The sequence below is a fragment of the Neomonachus schauinslandi genome, chromosome 6 (assembly GCF_002201575.2).
Source record: "Neomonachus schauinslandi chromosome 6, ASM220157v2, whole genome shotgun sequence".
NCBI lineage: Eukaryota > Metazoa > Chordata > Mammalia > Carnivora > Phocidae > Neomonachus > Neomonachus schauinslandi.
In genome coordinates, this window is record NC_058408.1 from 5581457 (window position 1) to 5606085 (window position 24629).

Here is a 24629-nt window from a genome sequence, read left to right on the forward strand (position 1 = left end):
TGTCCTGCCTTACAGCTCCGCTGCGGTGTATTCAATAAACTCCCTCCTTTGCTCCGCCCTGGGTGAATTCTTTCACTGCCCATGGTTCCCACCCCCACCCAATCCGGACTCCTCACATTTCTGTTGCAATGCTGCAACTTTATATAAATTAATCCTCAAAATAACTGTGATGATTGTTTGGTTGAGTACTGCCGTATTCCAACACTTTGCAGATAAGGGTAGTAAGGCTAAGAGGTTAAATAATTCAACCAAGTTAGGAAAAGGAGCTGCTAGATTATGAACCCAAGTCTATCTGATGCTGGATCTAGACAGTCTGGACCAGTATTCCATGGTGTCCTCAAAGCTGGTCAAGCGGGAAGGTGAGAAGGTCAGGCCAGGATCAGAAAGAACAACGGTCGAGAGTTACGGACATGAGGTGACTTTCAGAACTGGGGTTATAGATTTTATGAAAAGAGTTGTTTAATAAACCTCAATTCGAAGTCTTCCAAATGATTTTATTTCTATAATTTGGGGGTTGGGCATTATGTTCCAGGCGTCAGGGTTGTCTCTGGCCTGATGAAATCAAGGTGAGAGCATTATTTTCTACCTTATGATTCAGAATCCAGGCACCTTGATACACTAATATTTCTTAAACTTTAAATCATATTTTAAAAATAAATTTTATAAAAAATATTTAATGTTTTTCTCAAGTTGATTTTGGATAATTTAAACATTTCCCCTCACTTTTCTTTCTTTCTTTTTTTAAAGATTTTTATTTATTTATTTGACAGAGAGAGAGAGAGTGAGAGCAGGGACACAAGCAGGGGGAGTGGGAGAGGGAGAAGCAGGCTTCCTGCTGAGCAGGGAGCCCAATGTGGGACTCGATCCCAGGACCCTGGGATCATGACCTGAGCCGAAGGCAGACGCTTAACGACTGAGCCACCCAGGCGCCCCTCCCCTCACTTTTCTATCACAGACAGAAAAAATCAATATAGAACTCTTGAGACCTGCTCACCTTCATTTCCTTATTTCTTAATGAACTGAGAACATCTACCTGTCTTTTGCTGGGGCTCCTGCATCAGCCTTTTATAACTGAATGGGCAGTGGGAGAGGAAGCCTAGGCGAAATAAATCAGATTGTGGAGGGAAGAAAACGAAAAGGCATTTTCCAACTCCAAAGAGCAGAACACAAACCACTCATCCTCCGAAGAGTTAAAGCAGCAAAACGTAAACACATCTCAACGCAAGAAGACTCGGCAGTGGTCTGGAAGCAATGCATTCCAGCAGCAAAGCCGGCCCTTCGCCGAACCACGTACCACGTCACTGAACCAGCCGATACACCGGGTCACCAATTTTCAGGCTGCCGATCTTCTCCACTGAACAATAGATCCCAAAAAGTGGGGACGACTTGTATATTGCCTTCTCGGAAGGATCACACAGGCGGTAGCTGAAAGAAGCAAAAATTCATAATCAGGCACAAAAGGGAAATAAGAATTTAAGGGCTCTCAAGAGAATTCAAGTTTTCATTCTCAGATGACCTATCATAAATAGGAAGCCTCTTCTACAACGTGGACGGAGGAGTCTGTGCGCAAGTAGGCAAACGACACATAATCCCGGTTTTTCCAGGAGCATCCTGAGAGTCTGAACAATTTTCCATGGCTTCAGTTTGAAAAAACTGTGTTACTCAAAAAATAAAAATAAATAAAAACATAAAAAAATAATAAAAATAAGTGGTATGTTTAAAAAAAATAGTAAGTGGTATATGTTTGCACGTATACCCCTAACTTCACAACCCCCTGAAACAAATGCTCACACAATCTCAAAACGGAACTGCCTGAACTCGCCAAGTTCTTTTTTTTTAGTCAATTCATTTATTTATTTGAGAGACAGGCTGAGCGCAGAGCCCGATGCAGGACTCAATCCCAGGACGCTGAGATCATGACCTGAGCTGAAATCGAGTCATATGCTTCACCCATTAAGCCACCCAGGCACCCCTCCAAACCTTCTGCCCAATGCATGAAAGTAATACGCTTCCCCCCTCTCCCCAGGTTTACAAGCCCAAAGCTGAGGCTCTTGGTGAACAAAAATGAAGATACAGATATGACTGGCATGGGGCTGGACTACTGATGCAGCTAATGTTTTTCAAAAGGCCTGTCTAAAGAGAAAAAAATTCACTGCATCTCAAAAATCAAAAAACAAAACAGATTTGCATATCCGACGGCTTCAAGAAATAACCTCTTCTCTAAAACTCAAAACCATTGGAAACAAATAACAAAACAGAGAAAAAGAAAATAAAATAGAATATATCTCCCAAAAATGTTGACTTAAGTTTTAAAAACACATTCTCTATTGATAACTAAAGTCAGCGAGCAACAAAACAAAACACCTGGGCCCAAAGGAAGCTCCCGAATAAATAAACTCTTGACAACTGGTTACATTTCCATTTTTCTAATATTTCATTATGCAACTTCAATTAGTCTCATAATCCTTGATGTTGAGTCTAATAAAGAAATCTGAGGTGCAGTAAAAATAATTACAGTATTTGAGGTCTTAATGTGGACATACACACGTGAATGTTATTAAAAATTGATGTGAGAGATATGAAAACTTCAAAACACAGTATTAGGCAATGAAAAATCTGTCAAAAGCACTCGAAGATCCATCCTTAAAAAAAGAGGAAGCAACTTACCCACAGACACACGCCAACCAGAAGGCAGAGTGAAAGGTGCTCGGACGGGGCACCTACCCCCACAGGTAGCTCTGGGATGGGGATAGTATTAAAAACACAGTGGACACATTGCTGTTTACCTCTCCAGGGTTTCCAGTGGCTCCTTCCTGTCTATCACTCCAGTATCTGGGTCTACAGTGGTCAAAATGCACCTGCCATTCAAGAACCAATGATTAGGTGGTGGTTAGGGACCAATGAACACACCACCACCCCCCAGAGGTTGACTCTCAGAGAATCCTTACCTGGAGCAAGACAAAACCTTTTTCATTTCTACGTTGCCAATTAGGAGTTCATCCCAAGTATCCTAGGAGGAAAGGAAAAGTTATCTTTTGAATCAAGGCTTCATTAGTCTTGAAAGCAGGTTACTCTTTGGCTGGTCCTAACTATGAGGCTAGCAGAAGAAAGGACAGCCAGACCCCAGGAAGTATCTCCCAAAGGGACAGAAAGGGAGATGGCGCATGGGTGAGTCCAGGATCCACCCACCTCTTGACTCACTGTCTCAGAAACCCGACTCTGTCAGCAAAGCAAGAACAGACCTTCTCTGCCGGGCAGTTCGCCGTAGTTACTGTATGATTCTTATGGCAAACTTACGGCCAATTTACTGATATATAATGAAAAATGTCTAGCTTGCAAGACAAGCCCACTGCGTTCTTATAGCTAAGCTACAACGGAAGCCAAGTTAAAATCTGACAGTTCTTTGATGAATGGGGCATCACCCACGGGAAGTCAGGTAGGAGATACACATTCAACACTCCCACCTCCACAGATTGGCAGCCTGCCCTGGGCGGGGGGTGGGGGGGCTGGCATTCCACAGCTCCTGGCGGTGCTTTGGGTTCCCACCCTCAAACGGCAGGCACTGCCAACACCCACCTTGGGGCTTCAATAAATCCTCACAACTCTGAAGAAGGTACTATTACGATCCCCATTTTGCACAAAGAAACCAAGACCTGGAGAGACTACAAAATTTTCTCAGGGTCATAGTAGCTAGGTTTGAAAACTTCAGATTCTGAAGGCAGGACTTCTAACCACCCAGCTTTTAAATCTATCTCTGTCTCTATTTATCTGTCTACACACACACATATATATACATACACACACACATATGGAGATCATATAGATTACATTACATATGCCTAGATATACATATTCATACACCTATGTACACAGACATGCACACACATATATAAGGAGGGTATGTTATAGGACTCTCTTGCTAATAGGGAAGCCCTCTGTGGGATCTGCATTTCCCAGGACAACCCCCGTCCAGGCCTCAGGGGGAGAGGTGAGAGGTAGTAGGGAAGGGGCCTCACTCCAGGCTCCAGAAACCAACAAAGTACCTATAATCAGATGCAGTAAAAGTGTCCCTTGAAAAATTGTTTCCTGATCTCAACCCAAATGAGGTTTGGGGCGGGTCTAAGGGTTTTGGGGAGAAGTCAGTCCGTAAGGGAGGAAATGAGGCATCTATTGACACCCCCACCCCCACCCCTGGGGACAGGAGAGGCAGGACAGAGCGGGGGGGGGGGGGGGGGGGGGGGGAGGTGGCTAACACATAATGTTTCTCCTTCCACCTCTGATGACCTGCTTCTCTCCCAGGGGTACACGAACCCCCAGGGCCTACAGGGGTGATTTAGCCAACACAGGAAAGATACTCCAGTCCCTAACTGGGTCTTCCCAGCTCACAAATCTCCTTCGGAATAGGAGCACAGCCGCGGTAAAGGTCTCTGTGGACGCGCTGGGTTCCCAACCACCATTTGTGAAACCGCTGCTGTGTGGAAAAATCTGTGTTCCAAACTGGTTGTTGGACGGACTATGTTGCCCTTGTAAAAGGCAAGGACCCCCATGTAACGGAATTTCTATATCCCAGCCAGGACTTACTACAAGCCCTGTGCAAACGGCAAAAATACGCAACACAACCAGAGCAGGTGGCTCAGCCGGCGGAATGGGACCTCCCCCGAGTGTGACCAGTAATAGGCATCCCGCAGGGGGAAGTGATGGGTCACGTGCAGCCTTGGCCTGGGGGCCGTGGCAAAGGCTGGATGCATTTTGCCACACGAGGGCGCTGCGGCCACAGGAATGCGAGCCCATCCGCGCCCCAGAGCTCTCCAACTACCTGCGTTTCAATGGCTTTGCACAAATGATCATCATTTTCACATTTCAAAGCCACAGATCTGTGGAAACTCTGCCTTGTGACTGTGGCATGAAGCAGGAAAGTCTGAAAAGTTCGATTAGGTGTCCTAGCTTAATAAAACAGAGGTAATCTGCTCTTCCGCTCTTAGAGAACGGCAGTACCCAGTTTAGAGTAACAAATTGTCTGCATTCATAGAAACTGTCTGAAGCTCCCCAAATTGCAGCTCTAACGACCTCCAAAAATATTAATCACTTTATATAATAACGTCACTCACCCTAATCTGATCACGGTTGGCATTTTGGCGCAGAGCGTTATTTGCAGTAAAAAACACTACGCGAATTACGTTTAAATGTAATTATTAATTCAGTTATTAGAGGAAGATAATAAAATACCTTAAGTTATTAAAAGTTCATTTTAATTAAAAATGCATGAAATTCAATTTTCCATTAGGTTCTACCAGACACACGCAAGGTTCCAGTGCCTTCCCTAAACACAGAAAACAGCTAGAAGAGCTGACTGCTCTCCCTGCTGGCGAGCAGCCTCTCTGCAGTCTGGCAAAATCCAGGCCCCTAAGACATTTATTTACGGTGAAGGGGTAAAAAGGGAGTTTTTAAGGTGCAATAAGAAAGGTAAGGAAGAAAGAAAGGCAGTGAGAAAGGAGAGATCACGGTACACAATGGGCTCAGCTCTGTGGAATCAGCCTAGGAAATTACTATGAATTTGCCATTTACATTGGCAAACACTAAATTAAGATTACATGGTTTCCCATGACAAGTAGCATCCAAAGAAAGACATAAATTAAGGGTCTGGGGAAAAAATTAATTAATTAATTAATTAATTAATTAATTAATTAATTAAGAGTCTGGGGCAATTATTGTGGAGCACACAGAACAGTGCAGATGAGGGTGTTTGCTTCTTTGAGACCTTCACTAGAGTCCAGACAGGCACCTACCAAGCAATGAATTAAATGTATGATAGGAGATTCTCCCCTCTCAAGTCTCTCTCTCTCCCCCTCCCTTTCCCTCTCTCTCTGTATACACACACACACACACACACACCACAAATATAGGCTGGACACATATATTTAAAGAGAGAGAATAGAATACATCTATTCCATCTTTGTATTTATATTCTATATATGTTGTATATGTGCGCATACATATATTTCATATTATATATGTTATATACATATAATAATATATACACGAACGTGGGGGGGGGCACCAGGTGAGAAGGGAGGCCAAGGTGCACTCCTGAACACCCATGCACCACAGATGGACAAGAAGACATCTGAGGGTGAGACAGAAGGCAAAACCCGGAGCTCTCTGCTGTTGCCATGGGCTATCAAAGGAATTATCCTGAAGAACACAGACTGGATCAGCAGTCCTACCCTACCAACAGCTACAGAGCTTCTGGGCACCTGCACCTTGGGCCAGGGTCTCCTGCCATCCTTGGAGCCTTTCGACGTCCTGAACCTCAGCCCCAAGATCCATGCCTCCCCGTACCCTGCTCTGGATTCTCTAATTGCTACTCCTAAGTTTAATAGATTATGTCACACGTTCAATGATTATTTAAGCCATGTTGGGATAAACTGAGAGGACGAATAAGTAAATAAACAAGTTTGTTGTTTAGAAATCCTTGGTATCAATGAGGCCACAAGATTACCGTGAGCTTGGGAAGCCATGAACTATGGGCTGGCTAACTACATGTGGCCCATTTGGAGAGTGATTACTGTTTGGGCAGCAGAAAGGAGGATGTGAGTCTTTATTTATCAACTGAATAATGTTCAAGATGTTGCTGAGTGAAGAAAACACACACACACACACACACACACACATATATATATATATATATACACACTATATGGAGAATAAGTCTGTTTATATAAAAAAAAAAACCAACCTGTATATACAGCTATGAGTATTTATTTATAGCAATATATTTGGAAGGCTCCTCAAGTTTAAACAGTATTTTTATAAATTTTATTTTTTTGTTTTCCTTTTCTGTGTTGTTGTTGTTGTTTTTTTATCAGAAGCATTATCATCCCGACAACACATTTTTAAAATCATTTTGATCTAGGAAGTTTCTGATTCTTTCCAATACCCAAACACATGGTGTGTTTCCAACACCAATTCTGGAATTCCCTGACACCAAGAGAGGTCCTGTGATTTCACCCCTTTCTGACACTAACCACCTGGAGTTACACACACCCTATGTTGGGTTAAGGGCTGGTCCCACAGACTTCCCCCCCCACCCCTCACTTCAGATGCCAAGCGTACAGCTCTCCCGTACCTCTGGTCAACCAGCTATAAATCGAGGATTCCCAGGACCCCCTCCTCAGGTTGGATATTCTGCCAGGAGAGCTCACAGAACTTGGGAAAATGCTTTACTATGACCAGTTCATTATAAAGGATACAACTCAGGAGCAGTCAGATGGAAGAGATTCAGGGGACAAGGTATGAGGGAAGGAGCACAGAGCTTCCAAGCCATGGTCCCACCTCCCAGCACCTCGACGTCTTCACCAACCAGGGAGCACTCCAAAACCAGTCTTTTAAGGGTTTTTATGGAGGTTTTATTACTTAGGCACGATGATCACATCACTGTCTATTTGCAATTGAATTCAACATCCAGCCCCTCTCCCCTCCCTGGAGGCCTGGGTGGGGCGGGCGGTGTGCCTGAAAGTTCCAAATTTCCAGTCAAGGCTTGGTTTTGCTGGTGACCTACTTCCAACCTGAAGCTACCTACCCCCCAACCCTACCACTCACCTCATTAGCATAACTCAGGTATGATTGATAGGATTCTGTTAATAATAGAAAGTACTTCCATCCCATCAGTCAGGAAATTCCAAGGGTTTTAGGGGCTGTAATAGGGGACAAGTGCCAAATATGTATTTCCCATTACACAACACAGTTCAACTATCTCAAAGCCAAAAATTGTTTTTCTGTTTTTAAGATATACAGGCAAAACAATATTCTTTAATCCCTATTCCAAAATTTAAATGCTCTCCGTTTCAAGAAACCCTGTGGCATTCTTCCCACAAACACACACATACCCTGTGCTAAGCGTTCCTTTCTCTGGGCTCCCACGAGTGAGGTTACGTCCCTCAACCCTCCAGCTACTGAGCCCTCAATCCTGCTTCATCCTCAGACCCTTGCAGGCAGACACAGTGAATTCATTTCTGTAAGTTTAGCATCTATCTCAGAGATTAGGACCCAGCAAACTCTCAATAAACGTCTGTTGTAAGCATGAGTGTTCTAGAACCTTGGCCAGTGTATAAACTTGCAGTTTATACACTGGAATTAAGTTTCCTTAGCTGAAGTAAAACTCTGCCTCAAGGCCAAACTTCCTTCACAGACTGACTAACACAAGATTCCTTACACTAAGAATTACCAATTTACAGGAGACAGGACTTTGCACTTACCGGATTTAGTAAAGATTATAGGCATCAGTGCTGGCCGGGGTACAAGACAAAAGGCGCGTTTCTGCTCAACATGTGGGAACATAAATTGGTACGAGGTTTCTGCAAATCCATTTGGCAATATATATGAAAAGCCCGTAAAATTCTGACTTTGCATTTCTTAAGAATAAGTTGAGAAATGTAGATAAAGACTGTTTTACAAAGCTGTTCATTATTTACGTAAGGGAAAATGGAAAACAGCCTACATGCTCAGTTCTAAGGGAATGGCTCAGTAAGTTACGGCAGAGTTCAAAGATGGACTAATACGGAACCACAAAAACTATGCTAATGAAGAATTTGTAAAGACAGAGCTGTGTGCCATCTACCATTAAGTGAAAATGGGGGAATTCAATACTACTCGTACAATATCACATAAATAATATTGGAAACACAACAAAATGTTATCATAGGCTACTTTTTGACGGTAGGATGGGGAAGGATTTTTATTCCTTCAAGTTTTTCTTTACAGAAAGGAAGTGGTACTTTAAAAAATTACTTTTAGGGACGCCTGGGTGGTTCAGTTGGTTAAGCATCTGTCTTCTGCTCAGGTCAAGACCCCAGGGTCCTGGGATCGAGCCCCACATCAGGCTCCCTGCTCAGTGGGGAGTCTGCTTCTCCCTCTGCCTCTGCCTCTCCCCCTACTCATACTCTTTCTCTCTCTCTCGCAAATAAATAAAATCGTTAAAAAAAAAAAAATGGTCATAATGCCATATGGTGACAGATGGTGACTTCACTGAGCACGGAGGATGCCGAGGACTGCTGTAGCCCCAGGAGCCCACAGAACAAGTCTTCATCTTACTACATACCTTTTATGTATATAACTCTGATACCTTTTATTCTAGTTTGCTTTTTTTGTTTTTTGTTTTTGTAGTGCTGGTCAGGACCCATAGAACTGAAATTCTAACCCAATAATGGGTTATGACCTGCAGTTTGGAAAGGGTAAGGAGAAGAATGAAGTCAGATCCTGCACCAAAATGCCTGGCACAGTGCCTGGGACATAATGCACATTTGACAACTGGGAGCTTTGGCTGTTACTGTTACTTTGTTATTGTTTTATATGCTGTCGTTGGCATTGCTTCTTCAGAAATCCCTGAAGCCCGGGCAGAGATGATGTTCTTATTCCAGGACAGAGACTTCCAATGCACGCATGTATGCACCCAAGTAAAATCCGAACTCGACCCCACTCCGATTTGGGGGACTGAGAGTTTGGTCATAATGGTTTGCAAAAACTTTCTTTCTCAACAGCTGCAAAGGATAGGACTGAGAGGACCCAGTGCACACAGCCAGTGAGGGGCCTGGGAGTCCAACCACAGCTGCCTGGCTTCCAGGTCTACCCTCTTTAGAAGCTTCTTGAAGAATCACTTCCTGAGTGACAGATAACACACCCAAGGTTTTCTGCAAGCTTCTCCACAGTTCTTTCATACTGCAGAGTGAGAAATGATACAAACAAGATATTCCCCCCCAAAAAAAAGTTAAGTCCTGCGTACCAGGAAAGTGAGCAAAGTTCGGGAAACACCTGATCCCTGACTCCTGCAATGGCCAAGGACACAGACAAGAAGCATTGGTCAACTGTATCATTTTTAAACTCCACTGCTCTGTATTCCCCGAACTCACACACACTACACTGGCCCAAGGGAAGCCACCTTTTAAAACTTGCTTAACATTCTGAGTTACATGGAAAAAATACCAAGTACTGGGTCATGAAGAGCAAATGTTGCACAATGCATTCTACTATTGCTCTATATTTTTGCAATAAAAAAAATGGCCGGACTCTTTGCACCATGCTTAGATTCGCTATTTTTTTATTATTAGTTGGTCTATTAAATATTTACGTACATTAGCATTTTACATCAATATTTAATAGAGTCCCACTAATTGAAAAGGTTATAGTTGTACAACAGTGCCTGGGTAGACAGGTTAATGCATCAGGCCCCTAACTATTGGCCTTCCTAATATCAAGGAAGATAAATCGGCAACATGAGCATCATTTTACACGAAGGATTTTTTTTTAAATGTATACAACCAGAGGACTTATACATTTTTTATAGGACTTATACATACATACATACTTAAGAGGACTTATACATACATTTTTTAAATGTATACAACCAGAGGAAAAATAAGAGTATTCTGCCTTACTTACGTTACTATTTCAGTAAGCCCATCATGATGCAGGAATTAAAACAGAGAGCTCAAGGTGACTGAACATTTTTTTAATTAAAAAACAAAACAAAACAAAAAAAGACTCCACCCACTCAAATTGCCTAAGAGAACATGATTAGGCTCACATTAGCCTTAGGTTTACTTTGACAAGTTACAGGAGAGCAAAAACTCTTAGTTGGCAAATTCCAGGAAAGCAAAAATTCTTTCGACAGGAATCTGGCTAAAGAGTAGCTTTTCTTCTTATTCCTCTTGGCTCAAAATCTTACTAAAATTAGGACCTTCAGTGGAGACAAATCAAGAAAAAATGTATTCCCTAAAAGAAAATTTCTCAGAAAATAGTGGAGCAATTACAGGATTCCTGTGAAGGTGTTTTTGCTTTATGGACTAATTTCTAATCCAAATCTCAGCCACTTGCATCAACAACATCGAGCACCGATTTTATCTGTGTTTAGCAAGCGTCTAAGGATTCCACGCTTATGCACACCAGTAGACCATAGGGGTGGGGGGGCAGGGGGGACGGGCAGGCTAGTCCCCTCTCTGGCACCTGACCCCTTCTAGGCCCTGCAGCTGTGTTATTGTCTTTTCTGAAGGAGGCCCCCCCACACTGTATTAACTTTGAGTCCCACCAAACCTGGGATTTATTCCTGGGGAGAAAAATCAAGTCTCTTCCCTCAAGGTACTGACTGCCCAAGAACGTCGGGGCCCCTTCCTGTGCGGCCTTCTCCATAGACACTGGCACTCTGGGCTCAATTCCACGACCCCAAGGCCACGACCTGAGCTGAAACCAAGAGTCTGATGCTTAACTGACTGAGCCACCCAGGTGCCCCCGCAAAGGTTTATTCTAAAGGATGGCACTTATCAGCAAATAAGGGCACATTTTACTCACGCCAAAGGAAAGGTGGCCACCCAAGGGAGCAAAGAATGGAGAGCCTCTCCCCTCAGAGTTAGCTACTTGGGATTTCTAAATTGGAAGCATGCCCTCACTCCCTCAGGAGCCAGAGGTGCAAGTCTGAGGTTCTAATCCCAGAACTGCCAATCACATGTCCAACAAGTGCGTAAGGCCCCCCAGCTTCAATTTCCTTACCAAAAGGAGACAGTAATACAGACTTCATAGGGTTGTCATCGGGATCAAATAGAATTAATTTGTATGAAGTAATACATTAGTTCTGTGTCTGGTGCCCAGTAAACACACAGTGAATGGATTTGCCTTGGTCACTTCCAGGCTCATAAAGTTTAGCCCACCCCCAATGTTTAACAGGACTCTCGATGTTTCTTAGCACAAAGCAACACCCAGTTATGTATTTCTGTACAGATCGCAGGACAACTGGGTTTTGATGTGGGTGTCCTGTTAGGGCTACGAGGGGCTGTGGCTGGAGAGGGTAGAAATTCCTGCCATCAGCCACACAGGAGAGCATGTGGGTCCTCTGGGACTGAACTCGGCCACAGCGTGGACCCTCTCCAGGGCCCTGTTCACAGGCAGATCTCCTGTATCCTCTTGGCCTCCACTTTAGCGTCTGGGCCTTCCAGGAGTCTCAAATCCTTGAGCACTCCTGGCTGTTCTCTTCATCTTCATTTCCCTTTAGTTACCTCTGAGCCATAAGGATACATTCTCACCTAGTTCCTGACTCGATCTAGTTTGGAGTTCTGACTGCTTGCTTTGGGGCCCACACATGAACGGGTGAGCGGCGCCCTCCTGAGGCCAGGGTGACAGGGGCAGCAGTAAGTGGCCGGCTCTCCCAGGTTCAGGTGACCCTTGGGGGAGAACAGTCTCCCTCACAGCTGACCGTGGAGGGTCTGAGCTGGGGCTGGGTAAAGGGACAACCATCCTGTGGGCCTCTTGAACAGCACATCTGAGCTTCATGCACAAAAGCGGTAAGCCTCTTACCTCCTCGAAAGCATCGCAGCCTGTCACCACGATATTGGGTCTGAACTGGTCCATTTTCACTTTCTTCTCCAGCCTGGTATTCAGATCCGCCAGGGAGGCTTCCGAGAGGATCATGATCGGGCAGCAGTCTGGGTAGGCCACCTGCGCCAGGGACATGGCACCCTCAGGCCTCCCTGCCCCATGAAATGCCCTAGCCCAGCTGAAAGCGAAGCGAAGGCCAGAGGGGTTGTGTAGGGAGGGCCAGTGGTGTTCGGGGAGGGGAGGGGACACGGTGGTCTTGCATCTGGCCGAGTCAGGGCCGGACCAGTTCCCGCCGCTGGGCCTCGCAGGGGCTCTCCTGCCACTCGGAAAAGACAGCGGCAAGGGCTGAGGGCCAACATCACCTTCCAGGACTCTCCCTGGTCCTCACTCCAGCGCCCAGCCCTGACCCCCTTCCCACAACATCATCGTCACACAGGGGAAGGACCTGTGGCTGATCAGCTATGCTCTGGTCCCCATTTCCCCACATGGCACCCATTCCCTCTATGTATGAAGCACCTACTCTGTACCAGGCACCATTCTAGGTGGGCAAACAGCAGTGTGAAAATCCCTGCATTCAAACAGCTTGTGGTTCAAGGAGGTGCTGGCATTTTAAACCCTAGCTCGCTGCAGAATCAAGGGCTTTGGGCTTTGGGCTGCAGCTGCCCCACAGGGCAGTCTTCCTGAGAAGGTGCCTGATATAGCCAAATCAGACTGATGGCCAAGGGAGCCCCAGGAGAAAGTCGGCTTCGGTAATTTTAAGACCCTTGGTTCAGTCCCAAATGAACTTCTCACTTCCCAACGTGAGTGTCTCCTGAGTCCCCATCTCACTGGGGGTCACCCCCGGCCTCTCCCTCCACAGTCCAGACACGATCTATCCTCCACGCATGCTGGAGAGCCTGCTCCGCTCGGAGCCACTTCCCTCTCCAGCCCCGACACCTGCCCAGGACGCGCCCTCAGACCCCTCACCTGAGCCGTTCCTACACTCTCCTAACTGGGGACCCCCTTTGTGGGTCAAGAAGGAAGCTGGACACAGAGGGGTGATTGGCAGAAGCGAAGGGCAGCTCTCTGGAAGCGCACCTGGTAATTCGGTACTGAAGTAGAGAAAATTTCCCTCGATGGTCTTCCCTTCATGTGCTTCTCAAACTGAACCAGCCTGAAAGCGTCTGTTTTCAAGAAGCTGGTGAACCACTGAGCTGCCTGGTCACCACAGTCCCTGCCCTTGATGTCCATACCAAAGAGCCTGGAAGGGTCACAAGAGAGCGCCAAGTTACTGTCCTGCCTCAACACGCTGAGAGACGGGACAAAGATGGGACAAATAGATCGCTGGGACCTGACTATCCCAGAGCGCCAGGAAGTGGTCTTCGGGCCAAGGGCCAAAGCTGGACAGAAACAGAAGGGGAGGCAGTAGAACGTTCCAGGGAAGAGCCTCTCAAACCCTAACATGCCTGCGAATGCAGACTCTGCTTCAGAAGGTCTGGTTGGAGCCTGAGATTCTGCCTGCCTGACAAGCTTCAGGATGCCTAAACTGCTGGTCTGCAGACCACACTTAGAGTAGCAAGGATTCACGATACTTTTCAAAGGGGACAGGGACTGTGGTGTGGTCGATGCAGCCTAAGCTTGGAGTCTGGCAGAACTGGTTCAAAGTGGAACTCCACCATTCTCTATAAGGACTGTGACCTTATACAAACCACTGAACTCCCCTGACCTTGTGTCTCCAGTTGAAACTGGACAGTGTAACATGGTAGCTACCCACAAGGTGGGCACAGAGTCAGTTAGATAACACAGCAGTCTTTCTGCTGGAATACCGCTAAAAAAATGTTTAAAAGCTATGTACCCCTCACAGAACGGCAAGTTGACATGTAAACTATTTTTATCATAAGTTTAATTTATTGTAAAAGATATAATTTCCACTGAATTATAAATATTAACATTTAAAATATAATTATAAAGCATACTATGTATGTTAATATACAAATATATAAAATTATACTTTTTTAAGTATGCAATGGAATCTAAATGCCATGGTGGTTTGACATCCACTCCTCTTCATTTCTTAAAATATATGGTTAAGGGGCGCCTGGGTGGCTCAGTCGTTGAGCGTCTGCCTTCGGCTCAGGTCATGATCCCGGGGTCCTGGGATCGAGCCCCGCACCGGGCTCCCTGCTCGGCGGGAAGCCTGCTTCTCCCCCTCCCACTCCCCCTGCTTGTGTTCCCTCTCTCGCTGTGTCTCTGTCAAACAAATAAAATCTTTAAAAAAATAAATAAATAAAAATAAAATAAAATATATGGTTAAGAGGTGCCTGGATGGCTCAGTGGGTTAAGCATCTGACTTCAGCTCAGGTCACGATCTCAGGGTCCTGGGATCAAGCCCCACATCAGGCTCCCCGCTCATCAGGGCGTCTGCTTCTCCTTCTCCCTCTGCTCTTCCCCCTACTCATGGTCTCTCTCTCACTCAAATAAATAAATAAAATCTTTAGAAAATAAAAAAATAAAAATAAATAAAACATCTGGTTAAGGTCTACTTTAATAGCCCACATTTTTTTTTTTTTGACAGAGAGAGACACAGCGAGAGCAGGAACACAAGCAGGGGGAGTGGGAGAGGGAGGAGCAGGCTTCCCGCAGAGCAGGGAGCCCGATGCGGGACTCCATCCCAGGACCCTGGGATCATGACCTGAGCCGAAGGCAGACGCTCAACGACTGAGCCACCCAGGCGCCCAATAGCCCACATTTTTATATTATTCCTCTTTTTATTCTCGAATACAGATGTACACGTTATTTCTCTTACATAATTTTATGGTTATCGATCACTTTTTAACCAATTAAATTTTCTGTTTCTTAAGGCTCTAAAGGAGAAGAAATTTTTTCAGGACTGAGTTATCATGACAATTTTTATTTGTGTACAACGGGTCACAACAAAATGAGTTATAAATTTCGATAATTACTAAGCATAAAAAGTAAAATTTTGTTTAAAATTTAAAATACTTAAGACATAAAGCCTTGAATGGATTTTTTTTTTTAAAGATCTATTGATTTATTTTGAGAGAGAGAGGGGGGCAGGGGGAGAGGGAGAGAAGCAAACTCCCGCTGAGCGCAGAGCCCACCACCACCCTGAGACCACGACCCAAGCTGCAACCAAGAGTCCCGCACTTAACCGACTGAGCCCCCCAGGCGCCCCTTTGAATGGATTTTTACAACGAAAATCCAGTTTTGCTGGAAAGTTCTCAAAGAATAAATATTATATACAGCAAAGCTTTTCCTTTCCCTGTGCATAGGCATTAAGAGCGAACACTGGGAGGCAGGAGGGTTCAAATCCCAGCTCTGCCTTGCGTGACATGATACGAGTCCTGTTTTCCTCGTGTGAAGTAGAATTAATGATATCCACCTCATGAGCTTGGGGAGATGATTAGCTAAAATATTATATTCGATGAATTATTATTTCAGGCTTTTGAAATTTCAGAACCTTGAATGACGGTTTTCAGCTCAGACATTCTGCTTGAAAAAGCATACAATCATGGCACACGGAGCAATCTGTGGCCTTCCTCTGAGGCTTGGGACCAGTGGACAACTCCAATCTCCACACGCTGAAAATGCTCAGGTGTTACAGAGGGATCCAGAGCACCCGAAGATAGGTACCCAGGCCTCTAGGACTTCCCCGTAGCACAGGACAAGACCCCCGGGGAGCCATGGAATTTGACGGCCCTGCAGGGGTCCTACAGACTGAAAGGAAGCCCAGGACTGAGGCATATCCAGGCCAGGGGTGGGAATCTCCTACATCTGCCTCGGGCCAGAGACCTGAGAGGCTGCAGTCACCTTGAAAAGTTCTAGGGCCTTCTCACCCTACCCTGAGATATGGCTGGTAGTCTCCACTAACTGCCTTGTCTGCCTGGCTCGGGGGCTGCCGATGCTGAGCAGAAGTCCATCCAACCTGAATAAACAGAGACAAACTCTGAAGATTGGCCCTTGGCATCCCCTCTCTCTATAGGTATTAATCATGCTTTTGCGTTTCCTGTATTCTTGATGCTTTGGCATCCTGGGGCCTTGCTGATGTGGAAGGAACTGCCCCTCCCAGGGCTAATCAATTCCTACAGGTAGGAAACCACTCACCTTTCGACAGCACGACCACCAATCCAGAGCCCCCACCCCCCACCACCTCCTCTCTGGGCTCTGTCCCGCCAGGCCACTGTCCCCGGCCCTAATCGCCCAGGGCCAGGTACCAGGCACCCAGAGACAGCCTCTACGCCCCAGAGCCCACTGAAATTACTCAAACTAGCCAACCCTGAAGCTGTTTACCCTGCCCTGCCTGGGACTTCCTGTGGAAACCACAATAAAGGCTCTTGTAGGGGCACCTGGGTGGTTCAGTCAGTTAAGCATTTGCCTTCGGCTCAGGTCATCATCTTGGGGTCCTGGGATTGAGCCTCCATCGGGCTCCCTGCTTGGCTCAGCAGGGAGTCTGCTTCTCCCTTTCCCTCTGCCCCTCCCCACTGCTCATGTGCGCTCTCTCTCTCTCTCTCTCAAACAAATAAAATCTTTAAAAAAAAAAAGGCTTTCGCTGCCCCCTCCACGTCTCCCCAACCCCGCACCCTACCCCAGCCCACCCCTGCTGCTCCTCTGTGTGGTCCCGCATGACACGCCAAGCCTCCCACTCCCAGGGACCCGCGAATATGGAAAACGTCCGTCTTTCTTCATCATGGTCATTTGCCCCTCCGCATGCCTTACCATACCTGAGTAAAACAAATCCCAGGGACCCTTAAAACAGTACTCTGCCTCACCCACTCACCCCTGAGCACTGGATCGATCCCAGCCCTGGCCAGGCTTCTCTGAAATATTTCCTTTACCAAATGCATCACCTACTATACACACTGGAGCAAGACAGGCGCAGGGAGGAGCCTACAGGAAAATCACGTCAGGGCCCCAGGGGCCCCAAGCAGAGCACCTGCAATCATAGAGCTTGTTTGAGAAAGGCAGCTTGCTTGGCAAAGCCAGCTGGTCCATGCCCGGAGCCCTGAGGATCAGGCGGTCTCCCTCACAGGTGATGGACACCAGCACCAGGCGAGGCTCCTGCCGGGCGGTGACCATGTGTCCATCTTCCTTAATCACCAGCCAAAACCTGCCGAGCAACAAACACGAACATGCTCAGAAAAGCCTCTTCCACCCTCTCAAAGGCTTCCCTCTAGCTTCCTATTTCATCAAACCCTCTCCCCTGCCCAGACTCGGGATCCAACAATATTTTTCTAGACAATTACCCCGATCTGGTCAAATTCTTTGAATCCAAAAGTTGGTGCCCCTAAAAGCAGCTTCTTTGGAAGAAACAGCCCTCGGAGAAAACATCTGGCCAATGTATGAAAATCCCCAGTTCCGAAAATGCAGAAAACGAGGCTGGTTTAAAGGACCTTCCCTCGCTGCTTAGGGAATCCTGATGCTTAGTCTGGGGCTTTGTTGTGGTCAGAAATTTCCCCGCCCCTGTTAAACTCATAGCAAAACGTCTTCCAGGTCTTTTTGCTGTGGAACAAGATGGGGCCCGAACTCCCGGCCCAAGTGCACCAGAACCCTGGACAGGGTCTTGTGATGTTCAGGAGGCCGGAGGATGCGAACAGGTCTCCACTCAGTCTAACCTGCTGGGGCTCGCAGGTCTGACATCAGGAGACCCCCACACAGCCTCCCCTCTTCGTGCTCATGCTCTGACTCAGAGAACGAAGATGCCCACACACCGTGAGTTAGATCAGAACTCCGCTTACTTCTAGAGAGCCCCCTGTTCCAGGCTCAGCTGTCACGCTGCATCATATCTCGGGGGAGAAGGGCTGAGCTTTCCCGGGAAGGGGAAAGAGCCTGGCCGGGGTAGGTCGGTTACGCTTTTATCTACAGCGGAACGTAGCTTTTGACAATTTGACAACGAAAAGATATTTAAAAAGCGCTGTTCCCCCTGGAGAAAGTAAGTTTCGATGCCACCATCTGAGACAGGACACAAGAGCAGCGCATGACAAAGGCTGCAGGCATTGGCTTATGAGAAGCTGCTGAAAGCCCGGGCTTCCCAAACGGGAGCGGATGGAAGGGATGGACCGCAGACCCTTCCAGAAGGAGGGGCGCCTCCTCTAGGGGAGACGTTGCCAACTACGACTGGAACCAAGTGGGAATGCCTGTCCTAAGCTGATGAGGCTGTCTGATTCCAGAGGACAGGCAGCTCCGTCTTGGCCCTCACCGGACTCTGGGAGGTGTCCCGTCCCTGCCACCAAGCGGCACTCTGGCTGGCACCTGGGCCCGCTAACCAGCAGGTGTGTTGGGTCAGGGTATGGCAGCGGAGGTATGACAGTACAAAGGCGTCTCGGGAATCGTCTTGGTTTTTCCCACCCCAGAGCCGGTGATGCTGGGCAGTGGCAGGCCCCCATCTCTCTGACAAGCCACCTTTGGCTCCCAAGGTTGTCTGGCCTGCTTGCCTATGGGGTTCTGTGACCAAGGGTATTCCTGTAACTTTGTTACCGCCCCATTCCCTTGGGGCTGGGCCCTGTTCCTCTTTTCAGCCTCATCCCTGGGTACAGAGTTCCGGATGACCCTGCTCTGCTTCATCCTCCCAAAGCCTGCACCCTAAGCTTCCAACATGCCCTAGCACCCAACGGGACTCCCTCGGAGATCTGCACCCAGCCAGACACATGTCCCAACAGGAATCTGCATGTTATTTCTGACCGTGAGTCCCTCTCTGGGCTGAGTCTCCTTGTCCCCATCCACCTCCACCTCAGCCCTTCGCTGGGGCTCACGCGCTCCGCCCTGAGCTCCAGTCTGCTGTTTAATAGCGTAGGGGTTAACCCCTGGGCCTTAATGGTGAGAAGGGCAGAGGCGGGGGGTGGGGGGGGGGGGGGGTGGGGGGGGTGGAGCTGGACGTTGTGTGCTCGCTGCTGCAAGTGGAAAGTCAAGTGGCGGCTTGCAGGCGGTCTAACACCGGGATAGGACAGAGACACTAATAAAAGGTAAAAAGTTGCTGCCTATAACAGACCCCGACCACTCTCATTACCCTGCCCAATGGGGTCATGGCATATGTCATCTCTTGCATACAAATGATGCCGAGTGAATGAATAATCATCTCTGTTCTGCCAGATCTGAAAGAAAGTAAGTCTGGAGTGTGGATTTTTCGTGACCAAGTTGTCCCCAAACTAACACCTTCTCTCACTCCTAAAGCAGGAGTGTGCGGTGTGAGAATCAGTACAGAGGCCAGGGCTCAGATCCTCCAAAAAAACAACAGTGCCCCAAGTGATCACGGGGGTGGGGGAGCAGAGCCCAGGACAGCTGGAAAACCTCATGTTTAAACTTAGAAATTGGTCTGGGAAGCAGAAGTGCCTGAGCCTGAAAAGGGGAAAGGAGAGCAGGGACCCCGCCACAGCCAGCCAGAGAGTAATGTGCTCAGGATGATAAACTTAGAGAACTCATTTCTCCAGGAGGTCATAGTCTGTGCAGAAAACATCAAGGGCTGCCTTTGGAAGGGCTAGGGCAGATTTAGGACCCATGGAGTCAAATAGATACCCACACCCACTAAGGAGAGCAGGATTTACAAGGTCAAGGAGGGCAGCCAACCCTCCCACCTTCTGGCCAATCAGGCCATGCAGTGTTCTGCTAGGCGGACTCTGAACCAGCTCAAAGTCCAGGGTGCCCAAGCCAAACATTCACAAATTTATTAAGAGCTTTGAACAAAATAGTTCTAGAAATCTGAGGACAGAGCCCTTATGGAGGAAGAGCCCAGCTTCTTAGAATGGTTCCAAAGAATGGTTCAACATGGAATTAAATCCAAGGGGCCTTTTCCTGCATTCCAGGCTGTTTGTAGTTTCATTATTATTAAGTTGAGAGAATAGCAGTCATTTAGCAGAGTTCTTTCTAGCTTGCTTCCGAGTTTCAATTATCCTTTAATAAATAAAACCTAGATGAAATAGGGTCTTTGAGACCATCAAGTCCAAGCCCTTTCTTTTGTAAATGATAAAAAATGAGGCTCAGAAAGTTTAGATGACTGTGCTCGGGTCTCCTGATCCTCCGTGCAATCCTCACGCTTCTAAATCACCCTGGCTTCATAAAAAGTGCATGACTGCTGTACCCACAGAAATCTGAGTTCACAACCCTCCAGCACATAACTGCTTTGGGTGAGACACTCACCCTTTCTGATCCTGCTGTTTTTTACTTGCAGAGTGGAGATAACATCTAGCCCACACGACGGTGCTGAGGCTTGTGTAAGGTCATGCACGTGACAGGATTCAGCTCAGTGTCCGAGGCACATGAGGCACTGAATCCGTGTTCATCCCACTGCCTTGCCCTGCCTCCTCCCAATCTCCATGCCCCACCACCCCATCCCAAGCATTTAGTGTTCAACAAAACAAGGGTTAGTGGATACAGTTCCATTTATTTTAAGATACCCATGGAAGCAGAAAAGCAAAGGACAAGTCCTTTCTTTCCACAAAAGCAATAATCATAGCAAAGTAGTGACAATGAGACGTGGGAAAATAGTCATTCAGATGATCAGAAGAGACACAGATAAGAACCGGAAATCTCTCTGAGAAATGACTTCAATCCTTCAAGTGGGGAAGGAAGTAGCACAAGGTGACTTTCTTTAGATGTGCACCATGAGAATTTGCTTCTCCCAGTTTTTGGAGGGTGTCCAGTACCCCTGTGCCTAAAGTTTTCCCAGCAGTAGGAAGGCTTTTCTAATCCTTCATACTTGAATAAGCTCTAAACATGCTCTTCTCGTTAATGGCCCCAGATACCACCCTTTAATTAGAGCAGCAGATTCACCTGGGGAGATTTTAACACTACAAAGGGTGGCCTCACTCTGGGTGATTCTGATTCCACAGGTCTGGGATAGGACTCTCAGGAAATTAAAAGTTTTAAAAATCTCTCCAGTGGCTCATTAAATGTTACGGTTCCTCCTGGTCACTCACTTCTCTCCTGAAATAAGTCATTCAGAGAAAGACAAATTCCACATGATTTCACTCATAGGTGGGATTTAAGAAACAAAACAAATGAGCAAAGGGAAAGAGACAAATCAATAAAGACTTTTTTTTTAAGAATTTATTTATTCATTTGACACAGAGAGAGAGAGCAAAGGAAGGGGGAGTGGCAGGCAGAGGGAGAGGGAGAAGCAGGCTCCCCACAGAGCAGGGACCCCGATGCGGGGCTCAATCCCAGGACCCTGGGATCATGACCTGAGCCGAAGGCAGACACCTAACCGACTGAGCCACCCAGGCGTCCCAAGAAACAATGACTCTTTTTTTTTTTTAATTTTATAGCTTTATTTTTACATTTAGGCTCTTAATCCATCTGAAGTTTTGAAATAGAGATCTAACTCGATATTTTAAGAAATGGGTAACATATCACTATACCCCCTTTTTTTTAATGACATCTAATTTGAAATGACATCTTAATTTTCTATATACATAGTATCTGTTTTCTAAATTCTTTTTTTCCCTAAAAATCCTAATATTTTATTTTTTTCCTATTTATTTGTTGATGTAGTGTTCCATGATTCATTGTTTGCGTATTACACCCAGTGCTCCATGCAGTACGTGCCCTCTTTAATACCCATCACCAGGCTAACCCATCCCCCCACCCCCTCCCCTCTAGAACCCTCAGTTTGTTTCTCAGAAACAATGACTCTCAACTACAGAGACCTGACAGTCACCAGGGGGAGGGTGTGGGGGGATGGGTTAAATACGTGATGGGGATTAAGGAGGGCACTTGTCATGATGAGCACCGGGTGTTGTATGGAAGTGTTGAATCACTATATTGTATGCCTGAAACTAATATTGCACTGTATGTTACTAACTGGAATTTAAATAAAAACTTAAAAAAGTTTTTTTTTTAGTTGTTAAGTTGTGTATTCCTGATATGATATAAGAAGAATGGAACTTTACTTCTGTGCTCTTCTTCCTAAAAATCCATAATGCCTGTCAACCATAAGGAAGACATCAGACAAACCCAAACTGAAGGACACTCTACAAAATGTCCACTCAGGATTCCTCAACACTCTCAAGATCAGCAAAAAACAATAAAAGCTTGAGAAACTATTATAGTCTAGAGAAGCCCAAGGAGTCACAACATCCAAATATAATCATAAATGTATCCTGGTTGGGATCTTAGGATAGAAAAAGAAGGACATCGGGGGAAAACCAAGAAAATCTGAATAAAATATAGATTTAAATAAATAAACAAACAAACAAACAAATAAATAAATAAATAAATAGAAACCTCTCCGGGATTAGGGATTATGTGACCTTGATGTCAGGGTCCTGAGTTCTAGCCCCACGTTGGGGGTAGAGATTACTAAAAGCAAAAACAAAACACAAAAATCCGTCCAGGATTAGATATCTGGAGCGGAGGAGGATGGAAAATCCCCAAGAGTTACATGGTCTGCATACACAACATTTCTCTAAAACAAGTTGAAGTTTTTCAAAGCTGTGAGAGTCCACATTTTTTAAAGAAGACAGCTGAGAAGAGTGAATACATGTGTCCTGGAGTGAACTCAAGGCAGCAGTCTCTGCTAGAAGATTCTTTGAATGACCACCTGGCAAACGTCCCCTCCCTCTGTATACAGAGAACCACAACAAAACCACCCCACCCAGATAGGAAGGCATCTTAACCCTAATGAACCAAAGAAGGGGATTCTGTTCTTCCTTGTTCACTCTTTCTAGAATGTTGCATTCTTCACCATCAAGTGAGCCTTCCAGATATCCAGCTGCATAATTCTGTGTCAGTGAGTATGTATCTGTAGCCTGACCTTTGGGATGAGTTAAAGGACAGGACACCTTTTCTTTTCTGAGGGAGGTGAATGGAATTTCCATATGCCGGGCCTTAATGTGGGTAGAGACTTTCCCCAGAGTTCTTCATTAAGGACCACTCTGCTTCTGGGGAGAGGGGACACACTATTCTCTTAATGGCAAATACTACATTTGCAAAACAATAAAATGCCCCAGGTATCCCCTCTTCCCAACACAAGACTTCACCCCGCTCACTACTTATGAAAGTGGATCAAGTCTCCCCCCCGCCCCCACCACCCCGGGTCTCCTAGGCACCTGCTCCAGGACTGGAGACAGACGTGGGAGGAGCAAACTGCAGCAAGACCAAAGCCAGTGTCCTTGAACGAGACTTGCTTTCGGCGTTGCCGCTGTCTGCCCACGTGTGCTCACAGCATTTTATTTTCTACTATTGTGCAGTAGACTAAGATAGAATCAGAAAGTTTAGAACTAGCAGGAGACTTGAAGATAACCAGGTGATACCCCGTCCTTCTACAGAGGAGGAACCTCTCATCTAGGGAGGGGCAAGGGTCTACCCCTACCTAACTTTCCAAACCTGAACCAGACATGAACTGACCTCCCCAGCTAAAGGATCAAAGGCAAAGCGTCCAACCAACAACCCGGGAAACGCAAGAGGCAAACCTCTAGACCCCTTCCCGCGAGCGGCCCCCGCCCCGGCCCGGGCAGGTCCCGCGCAGCCCCGGCCCGGCCCTACCTGTCCCGCAGGTGGCCGCAGCGCAGCCCCAAGGCCGTGCACTCCGCCGCGCTCACCGGCACCCCCTTGCACGACTTGACCGGGTAGATCCAGAGCTGCGCCACGGTGCCCACCTGCTGCAGCCGCCGGCGCCGCCTGGAGCGCGCGCGGCGCCAGGCCACCGTCCCCAGCGCCACGGCGGCCAGTCCCAGCGCGGCCGCCCCGAGCCAGGCGGGCCGGGACGGCGCGGGGAGGCGCGGCGCGGGGAGGCCGAGGCTGCCCAGAGCCGACCAGCCGGCGGCGCCCATGGCCGAGCGGGCGGGGGGGGGGGCGCCGGCGGCAGCTCCCGCGGGGCCTTCCACTGACGCCCAGCCGTCCCCGGGCGGGAGCGCGGCGGCCGCTGGGGGTGCGGGGGAGGTGCGGCCCTTGGCCGGAGCCCAAAGGGCAGGCCGCTCCCAGTACCGCGGCCTCTTCCTGAGGGGTGGCCCCCGGGCGCCGGCGGTGGGAGGTGGTGGCTCCGCTTCGGCCGGGTCCTCGCCGCACAGCCTCCTCCGCCTTCCGCGGCCTGCGGCTGCAAGGCCGTGCGCCCTCCCTCACGATCGCTACAGGCGACCACTTTCTTTACGAATTTGTGCGTTTTTATTAAACCTAAAGTGGTCACAGATACCAAACTTGCAGGACTAAAGCGTGATTTCTAAATTCGAAATCCGGCGGCCGGGAGATCCCTGCCTTGGGGATAACGGGGCGCCGGTGGGCACAACGCGGCCGGCACGGAGCGTCCCGCTGCCCTCTGCCACGCTGCCCTCTGCCACCCT

The 24629-nt window shown here is 47.3% G+C and overlaps 1 protein-coding gene across 1 annotated transcript; it reads right to left on the reverse strand.

Annotated features, from left to right (window-relative positions):
- Window positions 1-986: 986 nt before the first annotated feature.
- On the reverse strand, window positions 987-24164 carry LOC110588132 (mitochondrial amidoxime reducing component 2-like). Its single transcript, XM_044916297.1, has 7 exons — window positions 23836-24164; window positions 17294-17467; window positions 13438-13600; window positions 12340-12480; window positions 2949-3010; window positions 2787-2858; window positions 987-1425 (listed from the first exon to the last, which is right to left on the reverse strand). Exons 1-7 carry the CDS (start codon window positions 24120-24122, stop codon window positions 1299-1301), a joined length of 1026 nt encoding a protein of 341 aa, XP_044772232.1. The 5' UTR covers window positions 24123-24164; the 3' UTR covers window positions 987-1298.
- Window positions 24165-24629: the final 465 nt, after the last annotated feature.